At 44.6% G+C, this 24,794-nt stretch overlaps 2 protein-coding genes across 2 annotated transcripts in view; one reads left to right on the top strand and one right to left on the bottom strand.

Moving 5' to 3' along the window:
* Window positions 1-6,092, top strand: part of LOC119436130 (protein disulfide-isomerase TMX3-like) — a 40,618-nt gene extending 34,526 nt beyond the window's left edge. The window contains exons 12-13 of the mRNA XM_049660922.1: window positions 2,597-2,726; window positions 5,082-6,092. Of these exons, the coding sequence (XP_049516879.1) occupies window positions 2,597-2,726; window positions 5,082-5,110 (159 nt within the window). The 3' untranslated portion in view covers window positions 5,111-6,092. The remainder of the gene's footprint in view (window positions 1-2,596; window positions 2,727-5,081) is intronic.
* A 35-nt stretch (window positions 6,093-6,127) lies between these two features.
* Window positions 6,128-21,901, bottom strand: LOC119462292 (ganglioside-induced differentiation-associated protein 1). The gene is made up of 4 exons (XM_037723670.2): window positions 21,616-21,901; window positions 19,608-19,781; window positions 15,606-15,824; window positions 6,128-6,342 (listed from the first exon to the last, which is right to left on the bottom strand). The coding sequence occupies exons 1-4, from the start codon at window positions 21,809-21,811 to the stop codon at window positions 6,137-6,139; spliced, it is 795 nt and encodes a 264-aa protein (XP_037579598.2). The 5' UTR covers window positions 21,812-21,901; the 3' UTR covers window positions 6,128-6,136.
* Window positions 21,902-24,794: the final 2,893 nt, after the last annotated feature.

Below are 24,794 nucleotides of genomic sequence, written 5' to 3' on the forward strand. Positions count from 1 at the left end.
CGAACGGCATTGCTCCGGCACCGCCATAGAGTAAAAGCTTAGGGAGACCCCTCAATGTCGCGCGCAAACAAAAAAAAAAGGGGGGAAAAATGCGGCGAAAATTTCACCCTCTCTCAAATGGCAAGGTCACCGATTCTGCGTTGCGCCGGAACATGCGTGTACGTGCCGACGTCTCAGCCACGCTACCGTAGCCACGCATAGAAAATGGCAGTGAACCCTTCTTTCTCCTTTATGCTTCCTCTACTTTCTAGTCACGTGTTGACCTTGCATGCTGCTGCTACGGCGCAGAGGGAAGTAGCTGCGTTGTCGCAGGCCGGCCAACGAAACTGCCACGCTGGCAAACGCCCGCTTCCCGTTAACGGCAGAAAACGAAACTTCGGGGAGCTGGCGCCGGGCCGGCTGGAGCGGCGGCGGGGGCGCACGGTGACAGTCGAAAGTGAGGGAGCTACGAGGGAGGGCAAGGGAAGCCACTGAAGCGGCGGAGTTGCCGAGGCGAAATCCGCTTCCCTGCCGCCCTCCTCCCTCACATTCCACGGTCTCCGCGTGCGCCCTTCGCCGTGCTGTGCCGGCACCGCCCGCTCCCTGAAGTTTCGTTTACTGCCGTTATCGTGAAGTGAGCGTTGGATGGCATTGGCAGTTTCGCGGCCCTCGCTCGTTATGCGCGCCGTGATATTTCACGACTCGCACTCAAGATTCTGGTTTCAGCCTCACTGGCTGTTCGTTCGCTCCACGTGCCCTTCTCCTCCACTTCGTCTCTCTTTCTTCCTCGAGCACTCCTTGGAGCGCCCATTGGAGGGGAGCGTTCGCCGTCTCCGCTGACTTCCGTACTCCCAGGCAGCCACACTGTAACCGGTATTTCGTTTCCCGTAACAGCACTATAAATGATACGTGTATACGTGGATTGCTATGGAAAATTAACGGGAGTCTGAAAAGACCGCACTATATCCGGTCCTGCACTATAAGCGGTTACGTTATAAGTGGTCTATACTGTATATTGTTTCTATGCGGCGAGTGGTGATGCCGTGAAGCTATCCGAAAAGTCAAGCAGGTCCGAAATATCCGCCGTGGTTGCTCAGTGGCTATGGTGTTGGCTGCTGAGCACGAGGTCGCGGGATCGAATCCCGGCCACGGCGGCCACATTTCGATGGGGGCGAAATGCGAAAACACCCGTGTGCTTAGATTTAGGTGCACATTAAAGAACCCCAGGTGGTCCAAATTTCCGTAGTCCCCCACTAAGGCGGGCCTCATAATCAGATCGTGGTTTTGGCACGTAAAACCCTATAAATTTCCGAAATATTCATGTCCGAATTATCCGTTGGGGACTGTATTCAAAGTTGCTTCTTTTATTCATTTACAGCTAAATTATGTATTAATTTTGAATGGTAGACATGGCTGTCCAACCTTAGAGCTAATGCTTGACCCTAATTTTTTTTATACACTGCTCCATTCTTCTACAATCATAAAAAGAAATATGTTGCATGATTTTTCGCGATCTGTCATGGTCGCATGCCTGGCTTTGACCATGGCCATCAGCCATGTCATGCTGAATATGCTGATTGTCAGATTACAAAAGCTAAGGATTCTTTGGGCTCAGTCGGTCCTTGGGAAGGAGGCCATCTGAGAATGCCAAGTGCTGGTGACTCCCCTTTTGTAATGAAATGGTTCAGGTGTCCACTTAAGAGAGACATATGTCAATGGCAGGGGATGGCCCCATTCATTCTTCAGAGGCTTTATTTTCAGTCTGTCACTTTCGGGGTTACTTTCACTTTTACATGATGCGACTTCTAGCACAACATCTTACAGGAGTGATGAACATTCTGCTCACTGGCTTAGCCAATTCGTGTTTGCTGAAAGGGATTGACCTAGAACACAACCCCTGCTTTCTTTAAGCAATAACACCCCACCTCGGGTTTTGCTGCAATCGCAGTAATAAGCTGGAGAAATGGGTCTGCGAGTGTAACATGTAACACGGCCATGCCACAACACTGCCTCCATAGTGGATGTAGATTGAGTGTGGAGGCTAGGTGGGGGGGCATATGCTGCCAAGGCTCATGATGCTTGGGCGGTCGGTTCATCTCCTAATCTGTGAGATGGTGCATCTATACAAAACAAATGCGGCAACGCATTCCCTTTCAAGCATCCACCAAGTCTGCCACTGTGGCCTAGGAATGTTGAGGTTTGTGTTTCAAGAAAGAAAAATAAACTTCCCTTCACTTTACCAAGATGCGCTGCACAAGATGAGCGGAAAGACTGTGTTACATCTCATAACATCTTGTGCTGCCTCTTCTTGCCTACTCAGCATGTGCGTTCTGTTGATGAGTGCCTGGACTTGCCCTTGTTGTGTTTGCTATGGGCCCTGATTGCATGTCATTAGCTCATTAACTTCTAGTCACAAATCAAAGCCACTAGGAGCTGCTTAGATCTGCAAATATTTTCTGTACATTGATTCACACCATAAGCAGACATGCACATTTCAAATAATTTTACTATGTGCTCATGAATTAGAGCTTTTTTTTTTCTGGGCGGGAAACATTTGGGGACTGACAGACTTTGCTGTGCGCTGTTCAAAATATGCAATATCTTTTATCTTTGCTAGGGAATGTGGCGAGGAAACCCAGTCTTAACTGCCGTCCTGTTTGGACTCCCTTTGGGCTTCCTGAGCATTATCTGCTATACCACATGTTGCTGCGACGTCCTTGAAGCATCTGATGATGATGATGAAGCAGGCAAGTCATTTTTTCCGATGTAGTAGCACTAGCTGTAACTGTCACATTTGATCTTCTGCTTTGCATCTCGTGCACAAATTGTGATAAAGCTTCTGAGTTTTCTTACATTTTTGCGCGCAAACAAACAGGGACGAAGAAAAGGAGACACAAGGACGAGCGCTCCGTCTCCTTTTCTTCGTCCCTGTTTGTTTGCGCGCAAAAATTTAAGAAAATGAATCTGTTCCAACTAGGCCGACTCGCAGTTAAAGCTTCTGAGGTTGCAAAAAAATGTTATTCACTAAACAAAAAGCAGCTGTGTGTGTGTATGTGAGAGAGATCTCTCACATTAGCTTTTCTTAAAGAAAAGCTTTCTTTGTGAACCCTCCTGTACTTTCCTAACCGTGGCTACTGCTGCTGTCTTGCCAAATAGCTCTCCAGCGGGACAGCACTACCTAATCTTTACTACTGTTACAGGTGTGCTGGCTGATGGCCTTGTTTTTTTACGTAGTTATGCAGTGATAAAACAAATGATTCCTAAATGTCCTCTTTGCAACAAATATACGTCATAAAGAGCACAATTTTCTTTTAATAGAGTAAACCTTTTTATGCCTACTTTCCTTAAGTTTTGGGTTTAGCGCATCTGCTTGGTCAGCCGTTCGCCAAGTAAAGTGTAGTTTACTGTTGCGCTATCTCCAGGATCGGCCCGCTCTAGTTGGCCCGCCACCCCTAGAGACAGTGTCATAGCAAAGGGGGCTAATTCCAGAGATAGTATAATGTGCGGTCATGTGGGTCACATGGTGGGGGTCTCCAGGCCTTGCCGTCTTCACTGGCGGGCAGGTGGTTGCTATGGTGCAAAACGCTGTGCAGAATATGACCAGTTGCATGGCACTTCTTTAACCGCTTCATGAAAGCTTCGCTTCTTAGATTCCAACATGTGGGTTGGATCTGCATAATTTTACCTAACTAAATGCTATTGTATTAACTGGTGGTGTCCAACCACTGATGCTAAGTGTGAAAGTTGCGTTTGTATTCATAGGGTATTTAGAAGCCTTTGCTATGGTGCTTGTCAAATGTTATTGCTTTGCTTGAAGTGTTAAGTCAATTCATGGACAATATTTTGTAAATTTTTAACATTGCAATTAGGTGGTTACTTACAATCATGTATTTGAGCATAGCATGGCAATAATGTGTACGAGAAACAACTGATATTTAAGACGGATATCTAAAGATATGTTGGCTGAATATTCTGTTAGACAATACACTAGCTATTCTAGGCCTCTGGAATCAGTTGTAACGTGTTTATTAAAAACCAAAGCTTTCAGGGCTTGTATTATGTAATCATTTTTTTTTTTTTCAGTTTACATTCTCTTTTGTCCTTCATCATTGGTGTTCGCACGAAGCCATGCTCTTGCTATCGCAAGGTCACTCAGCTGGACAGATCATATATGAATAGAATAGAATAGGAAGAAAAGAACCCTTACATATATGGTCCCAGACAAAAGGACAATCTTTACTGAGAAAGCTTTTCTAGCAGCGGCAGACGTAAGGATCACTAAACAATTTTACTAATAACGTTAATTGTTGTTATGGGACACGTCGTAATTACAATATTGCCAGTACTCGAAGTGTCACCTTATGCTAGAAACTTCGTGCCTAGCACCTATTTTGAGAAGTACGGACTTAAATTTTGCCATACATTATTGTTGCAGTTAATATTGTTCTGTACTGCATTTTTCCACAGTGCAGAAAAATATAACCAATGGGAACAGTAGTGCATTTTGCTGCAGATTTTTACTTATTTCACGAAACTGGCGCAAAGCACGGAATTTCTAGCAAAAAGTTATGTCAAGGTTATGCCATAGCCACTCAGTCAAAACACTCAAAGTGTGGACTGCCGATTTGTGCTGTCGTCAGTGGATGAGCGCATGGAGGTGGATTTTACAGTTGTCGTATTTATCGTTGAGGGTGCTAGTGATCTGGGATGGCCGCATTAGCCGCCACTGCATTAGTGCCAAACATGGGCAAGCATTCAAGAAAGTTCAGGATTGAGAGTTCATTTCTGTCCACGTGAACCGTAACTTTTATGTTAATCAACCCCTTAACTGCCATGAGCAATTTAGAAAAATTGATGAAAAGAGCTGACTTCTTTTATAACCTAGATTTATTTTGCTGCTTTTTCACTAAAGAAATATGATGCCAAAAATGCCTATAGCATTTTTACTGCTCTTGTTGAAAAAAAAAAAAAAAATAGCAAAGACTATTATTTATGTGTCACAATTGCAAGATAGTGGAACCTTTGTTGTGCAGTTTACCTGTGTCATATTGTAATGTTTAACCATGCATTTTAATTGTGTGTTTAATTTTGTCTTGTTGCAGATGAGGCAAGTCATGAGAAGAAGGAGTGAGAAACACATTTGGGCCATCAGTATGTTGGGAAGATAGTAAAAGGCATACTTGTCATGCCAATCCTAATAACCAGCAAGCAGTGGACACCGCCAGATCACTGCCTGCAGTCAACGTCTCACATTTTAGTCCTCTCGTCAGCCATGGAAATGGAGGCAGATCAACTTTATATGTAACTGGAGCGTGCAGCCAACTAGTAAAGCTGCAGTATGTGCAACGTGGATGCTATTCTGGCACTGCTTAGGATGGAAAAAATTGTGGAGGGCTTCAAACTTGCATTGTTTAGTAAAGGAAGGATTAATGTGACAGAGGTATTTTGCTAAGCTGTACCTGTTTAGGGACCCAAGTATATATGATTGGTACCTTGGCAATGCTCATGCAGCTGTGTTCCAACGTGCTTGAGTGCGACTAATGGTGATTTTACAAGTAGTCATGAACTTGGTGGAATTTGTACATACTGCATTGTTTATAGTGTTTTCAAGAACATCTCAATGTCTGGGTTATTTCAGGCCAAGCCTTCTTGTATTGGGGGGGGTGTGGTCTGTCTATTGTATTATATAAAACTTTTAGGAGCATGACATTTCTTAAAACAATTCACATCTCTTTTTTGTGATGTTTTTACTTGTAATAGTTGCCATATCCTTGTTTTTTTGGCATATCAAATGCATCCAGCAGCAAAGTTAATTTTTTTAAAATCCTTGAAGACCTACTTATTGTGCACATATGTTTTACATAGTATTGTGCACATGTAAGAGTGCCAGTATATTGTTTAGCACATTAAACGAGATACTAGAGCTTGTTGTGGGCATTGATAAAAGACAGTTCAACTCTACGGCCTGAATAGCTCTGTGCCATCATCAATGTACACAGTCCCACCATTTTTACATGTTGATGCTTGCCTTTATCTTCTGAAAGAAATGAATGCCAGCAATGTCTCTATCTGAACCTAATGTATTTGTGTCATAAAACACTTTGTCAAATTTAGCTGTGTGTTTCCATTCTTGCAGCAGTGCATTAGTGGAAATATTCTACTTAATGAGCCCTGGAAGTGCCTTGCTAATGAGAGGGTCATGCTTCATCCTCTTGAAGTATCTTGTCAAGTTTTTATGCTTCTTCTGTGTCTTCTCAAAGTAACGATCCCACAGGCCCGCCTTGTAGACAGCGTGCAGCAGTACCATGAGGTGAACATCGGCTGCTGACACATAGATAGAAAACAGCCAGGTCTGTGTTGCATCTACGAGTGAAAAGAAAAAGAATCGTCAAGGACTGGTCAATAAGCAGGACATAAGTTGGTAGTTTATCGTATCGCTGTCATAGTTGATCCAGATTGAATATGGTTTATAGACTTGTGGTATAGGTATTAAATAATAGGCACTGTCAACTGCTGGCAGGTTCTTGGTTAGCCATACGAAAAGAGAAAAAATTTTGCCTTCTATCCTCATGCACCACATGCACTGAGCTCTTGTGCATTAGTCTCTGGTGGTGGTGGGTACAAAATCTTTATTGAAAATTATGGCGGGGTCTTAGGGTGGCCCCTGTTGGGGGCGACTCCCTCGACCCAAGTGACGATTTTCAGTTGTATAACTTACATACATTAGTCTCTGAAAGACCATAAACAAACTTGGACATATAAAGTGGACAAATGCAATATATTGAGCATATACTCGTGATCACTTAGACCAAATGCAATGCAAGGCTGGAATCCCAAAATTACAAGCTCCTGCTCACTTACTTATTGCGCCATCATAGGCGTCACTATATAGTCTCTTATCAACGCCTACCTGACAGGTGAGGGTCGACTTGGGCAAGGTTACTTCTGTTTACATAGACTGTTCCTGTGACTCGAACGAGCTCTGGAATTGTGGCATCCTCTAGCAACCTCAACCTCTTCCAAGCCCTAATGACCCTACTCGGCCACTTTTTCGTGCACTTAAAGCGACACTAAAGAGCAGCACTAAATCAATGTAGACTTGAGAAGTGTTCTTTCACAACTACATTCATTTGTAGAGAAAAGGTTGTTTATTACTAGAGAAAGCAAAGACCGAACTGCCCTTTCTTGAATTTTGTGGCGGAACCTCGGTGCTATTACATCAGTGTGATGTCACGAATTTTTAAGTATTTTCACATATACGGGTGGTGCAGAAGAAGCTCTTGATAGGCAGAGTATATTGCTCCTTTGGAATGCCATGTGGTCTTTACTGAAAAACAATTACAGGAACCCCTACCAGACGCTGTAAAAACCCCTGAAATCGCACCAGTGTGAGAGCTTCAGGCTTGAAGGCACTGTTGCCCCTATTTTTGTTTATTGTGTCTTTAATGCTTACCAAGCCCCGTTCACGGTTCAAGTCGCTGTTTTTCTATTGCAGAGGGGCAAATTACTACTTGTCTTTAGTGTCCCTTTAATGGGACAACAAGCTTTGTAACCAGAAACGTACGTACCAAGGGGACAGTGCCCCCCCCCCCCACTGTGGTGGGCAATGTATGCTATTTGCCCGCTCCACCCCCCACACACACACTTTTGAAAGCAGGCGCTTTTGGCTGCACGCTGGAGAATCCAACAAGACAACAGCTAAGACCAAATTTTCTTTCTGAATGCATTAGTCATGCAAGTAATGCTTTTCTTATGCATCCCCTGTTTGGGCAGTGAGGATTGTCTTTCGTGCCTCGCCGTGAAGAGCTGCAGCAGACGACAAACGGGCTGCGTCATGCACGCTGGCAGGGGTTCTCAGGTACGTTCATCCCAGGGAACCCTGCTAAGCTCCATAAAGTGCCAAGGAACCCCCCCCCCCCCCCCCCCCCCTTGATTTAACCGAATTATCGAGGGTATCAAGAAAACAAACAAATGCTGCACTACGTCAACACGCTTTTATTTACTCAATGAATCGTCAAATCTTGTTTCTATTTAGCACAAGACCAGTGCGGAAGCTGAAATTCTCTTCATCTCATGACTGATTAGCGCTAGCAGCGGCGAAGGCCTCGCGACATCCTTCGCGGCGCGCGTTTTCATCTGAGACGCGCTTTGCACCAACGGGCGCACATCCCGATTATTTTTTCGCCACTCAGCTGCTCGCCAACAAATTGTCCGTCCATCGCGATGTAGCCGGTGCTTTTTATCTTCGACAGCTTTGCACTGAGTAAAAGCGAAACTACTGCTTGCCGCAACCGCTGTCGACGAAACCGCGGCCGCTATCGACGCGATCATGGACGGCGACCTTGCGGTTCAGAAGGCAGGCGGCTGACAGACGCACCAAGTCAAAACGAAGCTACCTTTCGCTGCAAGAAGTGCGGACGAAACTGCGGTCGCTATCGACGCTGCCATGGGAGGCGACTACGCAGTTGTGAAGGCACGCAGCCGACGCGCGCATCGAGTGAAAATGAAACTATTTGCCGCAACCGCTGCGGACGAAACTGCGGTGGTTATCGACGCGATCAGAGATAGCGACTACGCACTTACGGAGGCACGCGACTAGCCGCGAATGCGGTGTTATGCGTGGCGATAAACGCAAGAATAGAGGCTTTAAAGGCACAATTAGGCACTGCTGTCAGTCACGTGCCGCGTACGATTGCCGCTGCGGACCACGGTGAAAGCTGAGGACCACGGCGATGCGGACTGCGCCGCTTCGTTTCGGTTGGACGCTACGCCGTTCTTGCTCTTCTGCGGTGCGCATTTGCGGTGCTCTGCGCTCTTTTTTTTTTTTTTAATTTTTCCTCCAACGTATAAGTCAATCATAGCCTCCTATAAAAATATAGGAGGCTATGGGTCAGTGCGCACGCTATCGGCCCCTACCCTATCTACAAATAGGAGAAAGGCGCATGGTGGTAAGTTACAGCCTCCGAGATTCAAGTGTGAAAGCTTAGGCGCGCTGCGCGTTCTCAGAGGTTGGGTGGCTACAAGCTGCTTGCGTATTTATTGCGCAGTTCGCGCGTTGCTGTTACGCACTGTGATGTGCTTTTTGACACTCGGGCACCGTAACTCGGGCATGAGTAATGGAGGTTCTTTGGATCAAGCGCACCTCATGTTCGCCGTTTTAGACACTTGTCGAGAGCGGGACCAGGGAAAATTTATCAGTGGCTCGCGGAACCCCGAGCAGGGGCCTGCGCAACCCGTAGGTTCCGCGGAACCCACTTTGAGAACCCATGCACGCTGGCTTTGCAGAAAAGGCTGACGCTGAGCACTTCTCAAAAAATTTCACAATGTGCTTATTACATTATGCCCAGTTTTTTGGGCCCGCATAATCGTATTTGAAAACACAAAATTAGCTTGTTATATTTAACAAAAGGACGAGGGATTCTAAAGTATTATAATCAGCTGCGCCCAACCATGGCGTTCCTTACGCCATGAAATTGTTGGATTATCAAATCCCGGAACTATTGAATCTATATATGGGGCGATAATTCTTAAGTTTTACGGAACTTAAAAAAAAAAAGTCACCTGTGGCAGATAGCCTGATTCTTATCCTTGAGCAGGGTTATTTGAAGAGGCGGACCTTACTAGCACAAGAAATCGAAACACACATCCAATTGACAGATGTACTAATAAACTTTTTAATTAAAAACTCTACGGCACATATTGCAATTTATGAATTGTAGCCGGTCAGTTTGCGAGATGCATCTAGTTAAAATGAATTTCCAGGAGGACACCAGTTTCGAGATATTATTTCCCGAAGACGAAATTTGCGTTCCAGTTACTTTCATGCTCCAATGCATAAAATAGCGTTTCGTTACAAAAATAAGCGGAACAACAGTGCATTCTTACGGCCAGTTTGAGGACGCGTATCTCCAAACTGGTGTCATTCTAGAAATTCATTCCAGGTAGGCACACCTTGCAAACTCACCGGTTACAATTTGTAAATTGCAATATTTGCTGTTAAGTAAATTAAAAAGTTGATTAGTGATTTTTGTTAATTAGTTGAATATGTGTTTTGATTTCTTTTGCAAGTCATGTCCACCTCCGTGAATAATTCAGCTCAAAGACTAGAGTTCTGTTATCTGCAACAGGGAATCTTAAAGAATTCCATAAAACTTGAAAAGGATCACCCCTTATAGGGTGTCCCAGCTAACGTTAGCCAAGCTATTCAATGAAAAAATATATATATATTTATAGAACACTGTGCAGGATATGACCTTAAGACTGATGTTCTGTCTTGAGAACTCTGACGACCGAGCACTGTACGCTTTATAATTGTATCTTGCACCGTGTTTTATCTTTTTTTTTGCTCGAAACAGCTTGGCTAACGTTAGCCAAGCTGTATACACAGTATACATATGTATACACAGTATATTTGGAGAGGCTGTCGAATTACAGCATATTATTACAACATATCCTACATATGTTGGCGAAAACGACCTTCACGAATGTCGACAGCTGGGTGAGTTGTGGACCAATCATTGTGGCAGTGGTTCTGTGCTTCATGCGTTAAGAACAAGACGCTGTTGAATGTGCAGAGCCATTACAATAGCATTACAAGACTGCCTTGCATTTTAGAGCGCAGCTCTAGGCGCCCATTCTTGTGGCGAGCGTCGGTGTAACCGAACGAGTGCAGCGAAGGATGAAAGAGCGAACGCGAAGTGCAGCGGAACCATGTGGCAGGAAGCGGAGGAGGTGTGTATGGCGAAAGCGTGAGAAGAAAAGCGTAGTGCGGCGACGATGGCGCCAGAGTAGTGCATCGTCTGGGAGGTCTCTGCGGCAGCTGCTATGGATCGCGCCCACTCATCACCCACGCGCTGGCTCGCTATCTCCAGATTAGCGAGGCAGACGTGCTACACTTCGCTCCGTTTTCAACATGCCGCATGAGACAGACTGTCCGCGCCAGCCAATATATCACGAAATGAAAACATGTATACCTAGTGCTGCTCTCAAATTTTGCATTAGGGTCCGGTATCGTAATCGTCAGTGAATTTTGTTTCTATTGGCATGTGCCACTTTTGACGTATGCGCGTTTTATTTTTAGGCTCTTTCAACATAAGAGTTACACTAGCACATGTTCCCTGGCAGAAGCGAAACATAAAAAAAAAAATATAGAGATTTCGTATATTGAGGAAATGGGGGGCCACTTTTTTGGTCATATATATATATACCGGAAGTTTGAACTTTGTCGGTTACTCATGTGCTTTGAAAATATTTACTAAATACCTGCTTTCCCATCTTTTATGCGTTATACAATTCATTTAGTTGCTTTTCCTGGTTTCCTCGATCAGTGAACTATGCGAGGCACGGTGCTTATATTTCGTTGAAGTAGGAATCGTATTATGAGTGTCAAGCGATAAATGTTTCATCTGTGTGGGTTCATTGCAGCCTTTATGGAAAGTTACTTATTCAAGCGTTCCAAGGTGTTATACTGCCGTGATTCCAAATGTTTGCAGACTCCTAAAAAAAAACTGCATGAGGCACGAACTTTAAATTCCGCGAACACATGGATAAATTTTAGTATAATGACGCTGCAAAACTTTCGCGTGCTTGCTTTAAATCTAACGTAAATAATTACTAAATCCTCGTCTTTCCCCTATTTTTGTCCGTCATACGAAGCTCGCAGTTTGTTTCTCCACTGTCTTCGGTGAACTAAACGAGACGCCTTCATATTTGGGAAACATTAGGGGCAGGGTATGTGTAATGTGTAGGCAACTTTCGAAGTAGGTGGGTTAAAAGCGCCTTTTTACATTATAGATTACGTATGCAAGTAAAGCGGAGCGTTAGTAGTGTGTTTTACGAGCGGCGTAAAACTTATACCGCTGCCGTGGCATATTTACAATTACAACGGAGGTCAAATTTTGCGAACATGGGGGGAACGCTAAACCAAGTTTGCATGCGATACATGTTGATCAAATACAGCTGCTGGGAAAAAAATTTTTTTTTTTTAATGAAACATTGAAAAAAAAAATCTTAAGCAAGCATTCGAAAGTGTCAAGCGGCCGTTATCAGCTGCGTTTCCCACATTTTCAAGAGAACTCTGCATTTCACAAACTTTTTATTTGAAGGAAGGGGCGCAGCTTAAGTGGAATGTGTTGTGAATTTTTAACGTTTCTGGCTTACTAGAAGCGTTATTTCGTTACAAATAATTATTGAACCCTCGTTTTTTTTTCTTTTAATGTGTAATACGTATAATGCGTTCGCCTGGTGTCCTCAGTGGACTAAACAAGGCAGCGTCTTGTGTTTGGTGACACTAAGGACAAAGTAATGGGTTATGTATAGGCAAAGTTCAAAGTGGGTGGGTAATTGGGGGTGTGGTAATAAATTACATGTGTGTGCTCAAGAGCGTTATGAGCGTGTCTATTACGAAGAGGGCGGAATTTAACCCGTTGCCCTAGCAGAACTACAAGTTGGATGAAACATGTTCTGCAAATATGTATGTATATATATATATATATATATATATATATGTATCTTAAGCCCCTTTCACATGGTGCGATTTTGCAGTGTTTTTTGCAGCTGCGATTTCCGCAGATGCGAAATTCGCAATCCCGTTTCACATGGATTTACGGCAGCTGCGTTTTTCGCATACTCGTTAAGCATTCTGACTGGCGATGACATATGAGCGAGCCGCCTCCTATTGGTCGTCTGTTTCCACCGCTACAGTGGCTACCACCGCATCTGCGTTTTTCGCAGAGAAGTTCAGCACGTCGAACATTGAAAAAACGCACGCACAAAGGGTCCGGCAGCCTATTTTTCGTAGCTGCAAATTCGCACGTGCGAATTCGCGGACAAAATCGCACCATGTGAAACGGGCTTTAGTCGAGTTTTAGAACGTGTGATATGGCCGCAGCTATCAGCTATATGCTTCCCATTGTCCCGACATAGCTGTAGGTTACATGTTGATGTTTCGTGGAAATGGGAGGATTGGTCATGGTAAGTGCCATGTCTGACAATTTTTTACGTTCTTGGCGTTGAAAATAATTACTGAGCCCCCTCCCCCCCCCCTCTCCCTACTTTCAAGCATCATAAGACATTTGTAGTTGGTTTCTGCGAGGTCCTCAGTGAAGTAATTAAGGAAAAAATAAGGGGCACCTTATGGGTAATGTGTAGGCTAAGTCCAAAGTGAGGGGACAAATTACGACATTTGCAGTAAATTACGCATGCAAGTGATCTGGAGCTTTATGAATGTTTTACGAACAAAACAGAATTTATCTCGTGGCTCTGGGAGAATTGGGAACGAAACCGAAATCGGGATCTAGCAGAAATACAGGGAGATACTTGGTTAACCTTCTGGCGATGTAAAATGTGTGTTCGTTACTGGCTTTCGAAAATTCCTAATAAGTGCTCGAAAGCGTTACTACATTCGGGCAAGGTTTCAAACGAAACAGCCACATACGAGTGTAACTACAGGAAACTAAACTCTTATTTCAACTGCTGGAAAGAGACAGCTACGCTGGAAATTGGTTTGTAACTCTGCAAGGTCGCAAACATCTGCTTACGTTTTCTTTTTTTTTTTATGAATATTCTAAGTCTTTCATGTTGACTGTACTGTGCTGTGTATTGTGCTGTGTACTATTGTCTTGACATTAGTGCTGTAGACTTATACACAAATAGTATTATTTGTTAAATTATGAAAACTGTAGGAAATAACTATTTTTATATACGCTGTACTGCTGCTACTGCAAGGAGTCGGGGTCTTCTGTCAGGCACTAATTGCCTTTTGTCATTGTATCATCTTGAGATTTTATCTACGTTCAGGGAATGTATTCAAATAACTGTTTCCTCCTCCATGGTTCACCATGTCTGATTGATAATCACGTATATGGCTGGTAATTATAAAATTAGCTGACAGGCGCATTTACAGGCTCTTTCTCGTAATGCAGTAGTTATTGAGCGTTCAATATATATATATATACAGGGTGTTTCAGCGCACACTTTCAAAATTTATTTAGGTTGCCTGTGGCAGATAGTCCAATTCTAGTTAATGAGCTGGTCTACTCGAAGAGGCGGACATTACTTGCACAAAAAATTGAAATGCATAATCGACTATTTAACAAAAATTAACTAATTAGGTTTTTAACTAATTACCTGATGGCCTATATTGCAATTTACAAATTGTAGCCGTGGAGTTTGCAAGGCGGATCCACTTGGAATTAATTCGCAGAATGACACCAGTTTCGAGATGGTAATTCCCGAACTTTGCGAAGAAATGCATTGTCGTTCCAGTTAATTTTGTGCTTCAATGCAAAAAGCGACGTTTTGTTAAGAACCTAACTGGAACGCCAATGCATTTCTCCGCAAAGTTCGGGAATTAATATCTCGAAACTGGTGTCATCCTGCGAATTAATTCCAAGTGGATCCGCCTTGCGAACTCCACGGCTACAATTTGTAAATTGCAATATGAGCCATCAGCTAATTAGTTAAAAACTTAATTAGTGAATTTCTGTTAATTATTCGATTATGCATTTCAATTTCTTGTGCAAGTAATGTCCGCCTCTTTGAGTAGACCAGCTCATGAACTAGAATTGTGCTATCGGCCACAGGCAACCTTTAAGAATTTTTGAAAGTGTTCGCTGAAACACCCTGTACTTAATTTCCCCGATGCTTTCCTTGGCTTCATCGGCGGTTGGCTTAATGTGGTTACAATTACCAAAATCGAGCCCCTCGGTTCCCCTTCTTCTTTCGTAAATATATATATATATATATATATATATATATATATATATATTTACGAAAGAAGAAGGGGAACCGAGGGGCTCGATTTTGGTAATCGTAACCACATTAAGCCAACCGCCGATGAAGCCAAGGAAAGCATCGGGGAAATTAAGTGTAGTTGAAATTGGAATGTAGAACATAATAAAGAAAAGGGAAATAAAAGGTGGACGAAAAGATAACTTGTCGCCGGTGGGAGCCGAACCCGCAACCTCCGGATTACGCGTGCGTTGCACTACCAATTGTGCTACGGCGACGGCATCCACTAACTTGGGTATTTATGGTTTACTAGATCTAGCCCTGGTGGGCGGATGTGGGCGAGCTGATTTCTTTTTCTTTATTATTTTCTACATTCCAAACTACACAAGTCTCTCTCTCTCTCTCTCTCTCTATATATATATATATATATATATATATATATATATGTGTGTGTGTGTATAGTTTGCGTGGTCGTCTTAATTTGGGCGGTATAAGCCAATCTTTCGGTCCCCTTTCACAATCGTGAGTAGTTCACTTCAGGACGAAGGCCTCTCCCAGGAGTTCAATTACCCCATTCTTTGCTAGCCGGAGAAATTTGCATACCTGCAAATTTCTCCATCTCATCAGGTAATCTAATACTATGCCACCCTCACCTGTTTTGTTACTGTAACAGACCCTCGGTTATCTGTTGTGCGCATTACATCAGCTCCTCGTATGTGCTTAATCCCAACTATGCAATATCGTACCCACGTTTGCTGTCTTGTCCATAGTGATTCCATCTCTTTAATTCTGTTCAGTCACCTTTATCAGCTGCGTTTACATATGCGAGTTTAGCTGGCGCGTAGTGCTCGAGTGTTTGGAGCACCATATGCGCCACTGCTGGCTTTTTGACCCACCGGGCGTGGTGCTGCCGGAGATCTTCCTGGAGTTGAGCAAGTCCTCCATGCCGTCCATGACCTTCTCGACCTCCTCAAGCTCCTTGTTGACGGCGTTCTCTGACTGAGCGAGGCTAAGGAAGGCGTCGTACGCGCGCTGCTTTTCCACGTACGAGCTCACGTAGTCCGGGTTGCGCTCCATCAGCTCGATGATCTGCGCCTTGCCCTGCTTAACCAACGCTGCGCGCGCAACGCTCGCTGTTACCGCCATTTTTGCAAGATGGGGGTGTTCTTGTGAAGACTGCCAGAAAATCCTAAAAAGAGAGCGCTGAAGATAAAAACGGGATTTTGGAAAAACCGGACTATCGGGAACGGTGGACATCAGGAAACAGATTAGGTGTCCTAATTTTCTCGCTAATTCTGCAGGGCCTATGAGGACTTCTTTGAAAACTGATATGAGATCACCTTATCAGTAGCTGCAAACTTTAAATTGTCAGTAGCCACGTAACTGCGCTAATTAAATAAATTTTTGTACTTAACTAATTAGCGAAAACAGAACACACAGCCTGTTTTCTGACCTCCGCCGTTTCCGATAATCTGGTTTCTAAAAAATGCCATTTTTATCTTGAGCGCTCTATTTGCAGGAATTTTCGACAGTCTTCGCAAAAGCACCCGGTATTGCGCTGGCGACATAAGCGGGCACGAGTTGCTATTCGATCATGGATCGCCGCGGCGCAAGTGCCTTTAGAGAGCGCGTATAAGCCTACCGTGAGCAACTGGTGCCACGGGGCTACAAGCAGAATCGTGTACTTCGTTAATTTGTGTGGATAGTTCGGCTGTGCAGCTGGAACGCAACAGGAGAAAGAGTTTAAAGGGACGCACGAAATCAGTTTGGAGCGGTAGAATTTTTTTACAGTGCTATCCGCATTCCTTTGGAGAAGAAAAGCTGACAATTAGCCGTGGAAAATGAAGGGCAATCTTCATTTTTTTTTTAATTTCGAACCCTAAGGTGACGTCACGGACGTCACCGCACTTTCGGGTGTTGGGCCATTTTAGCTGTCGAGCTGGTTATTGGGCTTTGTAACGTACATAATCTTCCTGTATTGACAATACAGACAGGGGAAGACTGTCAAAATCCTTGCCCGTCCAAGCGGATAACTTAAGGTGGCGTCAGGCCTCGCATTTCTCGTTCTTGCGCAATTTCTGGCTTCTCAAGCTTCCGCTATAGCGGTAAGGCTGACTTGTTTGGTGGTCTATAAGTGTAACCTATAACACTTGCATTACTTAATATTCTTTTAGCGTCATTTCAAACGTCAATAGCGGCAACCAACTATATAACGATTCACGACGTACTTCAACGTGGGCGTCGACCGATCTCCATTACACATGAGGACAGCGATGCGATGATTAGAAATGCCTCTGAAATGCCTGTACGCCTTCCTTCTCGCAAAACAAATAAAATCTAATTCTGGGGTATTACGTGCCAAACCCACGATATGATTATGAGGCACGTCGTAGTGAGGTACTCCGGATTAATTCTGATCACCAGGGGATCTTGACTTTTTATAAACATGCCCCCAACGCACGGGACACTGGCGTTTTTGCATTTCGCCCCCATCAAAATGCAGCTGCTGTGGCCGGGATGGGATCCTGCGCCCTCGGGCTTTGCAGCGCAACACCAAAGCCACTACGCCACCACGGCGGGTAACTTTCTGCTCACATAAAAGCGCTGTTATATACTATAACAAACAGCAGGCTTTTGAGGGAAGGAGCATACAGGCTCTTTTAATCATACTTGCAAACCAACATGATGTTCAGCAAGGTTCAACATGAGCAGGAAATGTCAAAATGCCCATGGGGGAGTCGAAGCCGAGGCCAGCTAATTTCTGGTCATGACCCTTGCCTCCTCTCTCTCTCTCTCTTTTTTCCTCCCTGTTTTTGTTGCTGCGCGGCTTCCAAAGGCGCCTTCGCGCGCTCTGCGTTTCACAGGAATCCATGAGTTGTTCGCGCTGGTGCTGGCTATTTGTGCCGGAACCGTGCGCGTGACGTGAAAGCGCGACACATGTGACGTAACCACGCTGCATATGGCGGGCCGAGTCACTCCTTCGAGAAGGGTACGCTTACTTTTGTTTGCATTTTCAGCTATTAACACGAAAGTGTTTTATGCCGGGGTCCACCAAGACTTCACTGACGTATTTCCGTCACGGAAATACGTCACACGAACATAATACAAAGAAAGAAACCAGAAGAAAAAGCTCCACAAACATGCAAAATTTGGAAATCGAACCCACGACCTCTCGGTCCGCGACGATAGATCGCCGAGCGTTTAACCCATTGCGCCACAAACGCATTTGCAGAGAGCTACACAGACGCGCCTTATATATCTAACACTCCTCCGTGTACCCGCGCTCTTGCTCGGGGCGGTGGCGCCGCCTACGAGCAGAAAAGAGAAGTACTGCATTATGACACTAACGCGCACCGACAGTGAACGCTTCGGTGGTCTCAGCACTGCGACGCCTCGATGCCAGCATTCGAAGGGACGCTGGCATCAAGAAGCACTACCAACGCCACATAGGTGGCGTTCACCGTACTCAGCACAGCGGAGCGTGGCCTCCGCAATTAGCTCTGAAAATGTTTCTGAAGTTGATCGCGGAGGCTGCAATTACGACGCGCTGTACGCGCTGATTTGACTCGGTGACGATTCAGTTACGTGCTTTGTCATGCGCGTTGTATTAGTGTGTCAGTTACGTGCTTCGTCTTTCGCGTTGGGCTAGCGTGTGCAGCGTAGTGCAGCTTCCATATGCACGACGGTTGCTCATGGTCATCGACGTTGGTAGTCGTGATGGAGGAGACGTGCCACCAGGCGTCAGCGTGGGTGCATCAACGCCTAAGGGCGCTTTAGCCACAAAACACCAATAGACATTATATATCAATGTGCAAAAAACATTACACTACTTCTGTGAAGACACGTTTCACTTTCGTGTTCTATACCGATTCCTATATAAGAGGGATCAACCACATTTTTTTATATATCACCAAACACAGGCGTACCAATATTTTGCAGACACGACCACCATCGCATTATCTACGCCTGTCTGTTTGTAATGCCCAAATCTAGTAGGAGGTGGGAGCCTTTGAGCGACTCCCCCCCCCCCCCTTTTTTTTTTTTTTTTTCTTTTTGTCAACTCACTTTGCAGGTACCAACTCTTCCAAAGATGCCATGTACGTGCACTGCAAAAGTTAGCTAATCAGCTTTTCCATTTCCCATGGCTGGGAGAGCTTACTCGGGATTTTGCACCAGTTATACGCAAACGAAACACGGACAGTACAGTTCAAACATGAGCAAAATAAATAAACATCAAAATTTTCGTCGACGGAAAGGTGCGTTTACCCGCCGTGGTGGCTTAGTGGAGGCGTTCAGGTCGCGGGTTTGATTTCTCATAACCCACAGTGCAGTTATAGGGACGCTACACGTCATAATTTAATTCAAGATTGCCTCTGGTTCTCTTCAAAAAATAGAGATGTATCACACGACGAAGTGTGGACTCATAGGACAGCTACCTCGAGCACAAACAAGACAAATGGGTCACTGGGATATGGAGACTTGTTGAACGGTTAACGAATAAGGGAAGCCTCAGCCGGGCCCGGACTTCTCGAAACGTCGGCTCAAGGCCGAGGCTTACATTGTTCGCCCCAACGTTGATATCTCAAGCACGTCACTTTAGGTTTATATTCTAACTATTATATTCTATGTAGTATATTCATTTGTGCAGGGTAGTCCGCTGTTTATGGACGTTAATGTTCAAGCCAGTATAACTTCAGCATTTCTACTCAGCCTAATGATATATATATATATATATATATATATATATTAATGAAAAGATTAATCTGCCAAATTCCATGCCAGATTTCAGCTGCTGTGAGAGCTTGAATACTAATGAGGTCTCTCCCCTAAATCTGGACGACCCTGTACATAATTGTACGTGATTTCAGCGCGATGGGTGCGCGCAGTGCGCGACTCACCGGCCTTCTTCTTCTGCTCGTCGTCTGTCATGCTCGAGGAGACGGCCATTTCTGGGTGAAACAGCGTGCCGTACACGATCAACGGGATGTTGATTCTTCCAAGTTCCTTGACTAGGCTTTCCACCAAATTGCCGAGGTCTGTCCCTTTGTCGGGGAACAATTTTGCTACCGGATCTGCGACGGGACGTGGGAAAGAGAGCGCTGTGTTTTCCCGTGCATGTATATTTAACTATTTAAGTAAACACTTTAGCTGTGCACATGCTCAAATTGATGAATTGCGACCGGTCGATCGTTCTTCAAGGCACTCCACTTAGCTGTAATCTCGAGACTATTGCACCCGAAGATATTGGTCCACAAAATATCTTCCACGAAATGCACTGGAGTTCTGCATAGTTTTGTCCCCGAGTGCGTATAAGGAAAACGTTTTTTTTTGGAAAAGTATAATGCGTTTCGCCGCAAGCTTGCTGATGAATATTTTAGAATTGGTGTTAATTTCGGGATACCTTCCAAGTGGACATGGCTTGAGCCCTTAATGGCTTCATCGCAGTTGCTGCATGTTCCTTACAGTAATTAATTTTTAAAAGCGATGTTAGTAAACTTCATTTAATTGAACTAATAAATGACTATGAATGCCCGCCGGCGCAAATAACATGTCTCCTGAAAAATAACCTCTTTAGGTCAGTTCTAAAGAATGTACTAAAGTCTTCGTTATAACAACCGAAACAAAGGTATGCCACCTTTCCCGCAATTTCGTGGAAAAAATATATTAGTGGTGCTAGAACAGAAAGCCACGAAAATGGAAGTCAAGACGACCACTCTACTGCTTCTCGTGCTGCGACTGTTCTGCTATATTATAATATTTCGTATTAAGTGGTTGTTTATTTAAGGAATACGAAGGGAGACAATAGCTTCTGGTCGCACTGTAACTGTCTATAGCTTGGTCTGTTGACACCTGAACGGCGACCAGCAGAGGGGCATGGGGGTACCGGAGCAAATGGCACAAAGTGCGCTGCCAACGTTCCTTGCAACAGTCAGAATGTGCCAGCTTTACGTTTAAACCCACTAGCGTGCGCGCGGACGCCGTGGATTCTGCGACTTGCCTGCGACGTGCCGCAGTCGAGGAAGCCTGAGAGCGTGCACCGACTTGCTGGTGCACGCACTGATCAGTGAGATCGTGCCCGCGTGTGGACTTACACTAGAGCTCCTGCATTTCGCGTACACCATACGGAACACATGTTCGTCCCGCATTTAGCCCAGCCGGTGCTGCCTTATGCATTCTGCGCTGCAATATTCAATCCAGATATCCTTCGGCTAAGTGAAGACCACTTGCCCAGCGACTGAGCGCATTATGGTGCTGAATTGGGCTAGTTGGTCAGTTTCCATTCTGAAAACAGCGCGACAGAGACAGACAAGTGAGAAGACAACGCAAACGCTTTTAGCCGTGCAGTTGAATTATGAAACCACTTGCCCAGGACTTTTGGCGTTTCAGATGATGTCTGTGCTTTTGAACATGCTGTGGACATGTACTACACCACGAATGTGCTGCTTCTTTTTGATGTATTGACTGTTTTTTTTTTTTATTATTGTGACTTAGTACGTGTTTGTTTTGCTGTGCCGTTTTCATTTTATTTTGCCTTCCCTATAATGATTCCCAGTAGGGGTTGGCAATATCTAATAAATAAATAAATAAATAAATAAATAAATAAATAAATAAATAAATAAATAAATAAATAAATAAATAAATAAATAAATAAATAAATAAATAAATAAATAAATAAATAAATAAATAAATAATAAATAAATAAATAAATAAATAAATAAATAAATAAATAAATAAATAACGCATGTGTCATCAGCTAACTCTTTCGCGTTTTTTTTTTTTTTTTTTGCGCTGTTTTAAGTATGGAACTCAGCTCGCGTGAAAAGTGGTCGCACACCGTGACAGACCCGTACAGTGAAACTGCCTACCTTCACTGCACGGGTATGTAAGGAGAGATGGGATCATTACCTGTGGACGGGAATATCTGGTCAATATAGAGCATCATCTGGTCAACGTCCGTGAAGACACTGTCACCATGCTTGAGCACGGGCAACTCTCCCAAGGGGCTCATATCGAGAAACCAGGGCTCCATCTGCTCTCCGTGCTGAACATCCATGATTCGAGGCATGAAGCTGATTCCCCTCGTGTACAGGACCAGTAACATCTGCGTGAGCGTGCATGCGGTTCAACCCACTGGGTAAAGCCATATCTTGAGCTCAGGTTTATAGTATTATAGGTCTTTCGCGGAGTTGACTCGAAGAAGGTGTGCATTGAGCTCAGATACACCATCTGCTGTAAAGAATTTGGGTGGTTGATTCTTTCCGGTTTCACGGATCACAACGAGGTGTAAAATGGCCTCAGGAAGGGGTTGCTGTACAGCGCTGTTGTGAATTTATTCATGGAAAAAGGCTGTGTAAATGCATAAACGATTTAATAAGGGCGTTAATTAAAAGTAGAAAGAGGATCTTCCTTGACAAAGCAAGTGTTGCTAGTACAGTGGTATAAAACTCATGTGTACTTCAACTTTCCATGCATGGAAAAAAAAAGTATATTAGACCCGAGCAGAACAGCAGGTGGGGAACATGCAGATCTATATGTCGCTATACGATACTAAAGAATGGGTATTTTAATACCTAAATAAATTAAGGTATCTCACACCGAATTCTGGATTGATCACTTTCAGAGATATCACTTTTGTGGACGCTTATTGGCTAAGCCAGAAGGCATATTTTCCCGTCCATACAATGAGGCATCGTGCCTGCTGCCATGTCACGCGAAAGTCTAAAGCATGTTAAAAAAATTATCAATGGAAAATTCGGCCTCCCAAAATGGGGTGCCTTACGCAATCGTAAAAGATAAATCATATAGGCCTAAGCTAAGAAAATGCTGAGAGACGATTGCCAGAAATCCTCCTAGCTTATACAAATCCGCAGACAAACACTCCTATGCATAGAGGTGCTTCCAGTGTGGAAGCGTATACTACTCATTTGCACTGCTTGGGAATGTTCGCAGCTACATCAAACATTGCGTATTTTAACGCAGATAAAACACTAGACGGAACACACTATAACGGCTGGAAGGCAAAGAAAGAGCGACACAGCGTTCACTGCGCGCCACGCTAGGGGTTATGTTGAATTTCTGATCCATGAGGCGCCGATCGGTTCGGTGACACTGAACTGTGTTTTGCAAGCATTTGCCGAATCTAGTTGGATTCGCTTATGTGCGCTGAGATTTGTCTCTTTCGCATCGGTCTAAGGGAGAACACGCCCTTGCGCTATATCGTAGCTGAAAGCACCCTCAGCACCATTATACTTCAACGCGATAGCGTTGAGGGCCCCGTGTCGCACAAAATCCGGTGTCGGCGTCGGCGGCGTTGTCCGTTAAGAGAAAATTATGTTTAGGTTTATTTATACGCCACGCCTTGCTATATGACATGCGGTATATGCGGGTTATATTGCCACACCATTCTATCACTCAAGGTGCTCATACCTCGTGTTACATTCTTGACAAAGTTATTCCTCGGAATTTTGAGAAAGACAGCCCACAAACAAATGTCACGAAATAAAACACCGACAGCGCATGCCTTTTATGTTAAATATTCTCAGACTGAATTATTAAAAGAGCGATACAATAACAGAAACCTGAAAATTATGCATGTTTTTTTTTTTTTTTTTTTTTTTTTTTTTTTTTTTGGCGTGGCTGTGCACAACCTCCGGGATCGGCCCACGCAAGAGGCCTGGTTTCTACCAGAAAGCGCGTCTTCGTGCATAGCTTTTGCCGCCAGCGTTTCCCGGTAAACATTACGGTTACATATGCTGCAGTTGCCGGGAAGCGTAAGAAACAGTCAGCGATCTTTAAATGTTATCGCGTTCCACTCTTAAAGGCAAAGCTTAAGCGTCCTCCAACAGTGGCGTAGCCAAGGGGGGGGGGGGGGGTTCAAACCCCCCCCCCCCGAAATTTTTTGCACCCCCCCCCCCCCCCCTAACCCACCTTTGCTCTCGTCGCATCGCGCTGACATATTTCAAGAAACCGGTGCTACTTTCACACTTTCATTCCTGGGCGCTTCCGTTTGGGTTGGTAATTTACAGCGAATCATGTCTGCATATGGAAAAAAAACTGTCACGGTGTTTGTCAAGGCCTTGACACTCTGTGAGGTTTTGGGCGCGAATGTGGCGGCCGCATTCTGAAACAACAAATGCGCAACAAATGAAGCAACAAATGCGGCAGCCGCATTTTAAATGAAGGCGAAAATTCCCGAGGCCCGTTTACTTAGATTTAGGTACACGTTAAAGTCCCCAGGGGGTCTAAATTTCCGGTATACATTTCCGCCGCTTCCCTTCAGGTGCCGATTAGGCCGCGTTCGCGTAGGAACTTGGTCTCGAAGCTGGCGGAAGCGGCAAAATCTTTCAAAAATCCGCCCGCCTAGGCCGCAAAACAGGCAGAAAAACAGGCGGCGAGCCAAATTGGTCTCGGACCGATTTTTTCGCCATGGCGAAGCGGAAACGTGGCGGAAAGTCGTTCTGCTCGACCGGAAGCTACACTAGCATGTAAACTTCCGGTCGTAACATTGAACATGGCACCAAAAGTGTAGGCGTATGGGTGTTCTGTGTGTAGGCTGCAATACTGATCGACGCGATCAAGAACCACCCCTTGCTCTACGACAAGAGAAGTTCTAAAACGTACTGTCAGCAATACTCGCGATAGTATTCAACGTCGCGCGACCGGAGGCGCGGCAACGAAGCCAACGGAGTCGCGTGACCCAACTTCTCGCGCTTTTGCAAAGCCAGGCGAACCCACCACCGCCGTTTTCGAGGTTTTCTTGTCTTCCGTTTATTCATTGTCCATTTCTAGAAAACAAGTAGGTAGAAGTATAAAAGCCATTTCTTCTTCCACTTCCATGACAGACAATAGTTAGGCAGATTCCTCGTTGACGCTCCATAATTCTCCACGCACATGCACGGTATGTTGCAGAAGTCGCGGGGTGCTTTTCTCGTCGCGACGATAGATTGGGAGCGTAGGTCTCACGTAGGACGCGCAGGCTTCGGCGAGCCTCAACACAAAGGGCCAGCCCGGGTTTTAGCTTTGGTGTTCCCGTTGCCACTTTCGTGTCCTGGAGGCGCCGAAAATAATACGAAATGATGAAATGT

This window comes from Dermacentor silvarum, chromosome 1, assembly GCF_013339745.2.
Source record: "Dermacentor silvarum isolate Dsil-2018 chromosome 1, BIME_Dsil_1.4, whole genome shotgun sequence".
Classification (NCBI taxonomy): Eukaryota; Metazoa; Arthropoda; class Arachnida; order Ixodida; family Ixodidae; genus Dermacentor; species Dermacentor silvarum.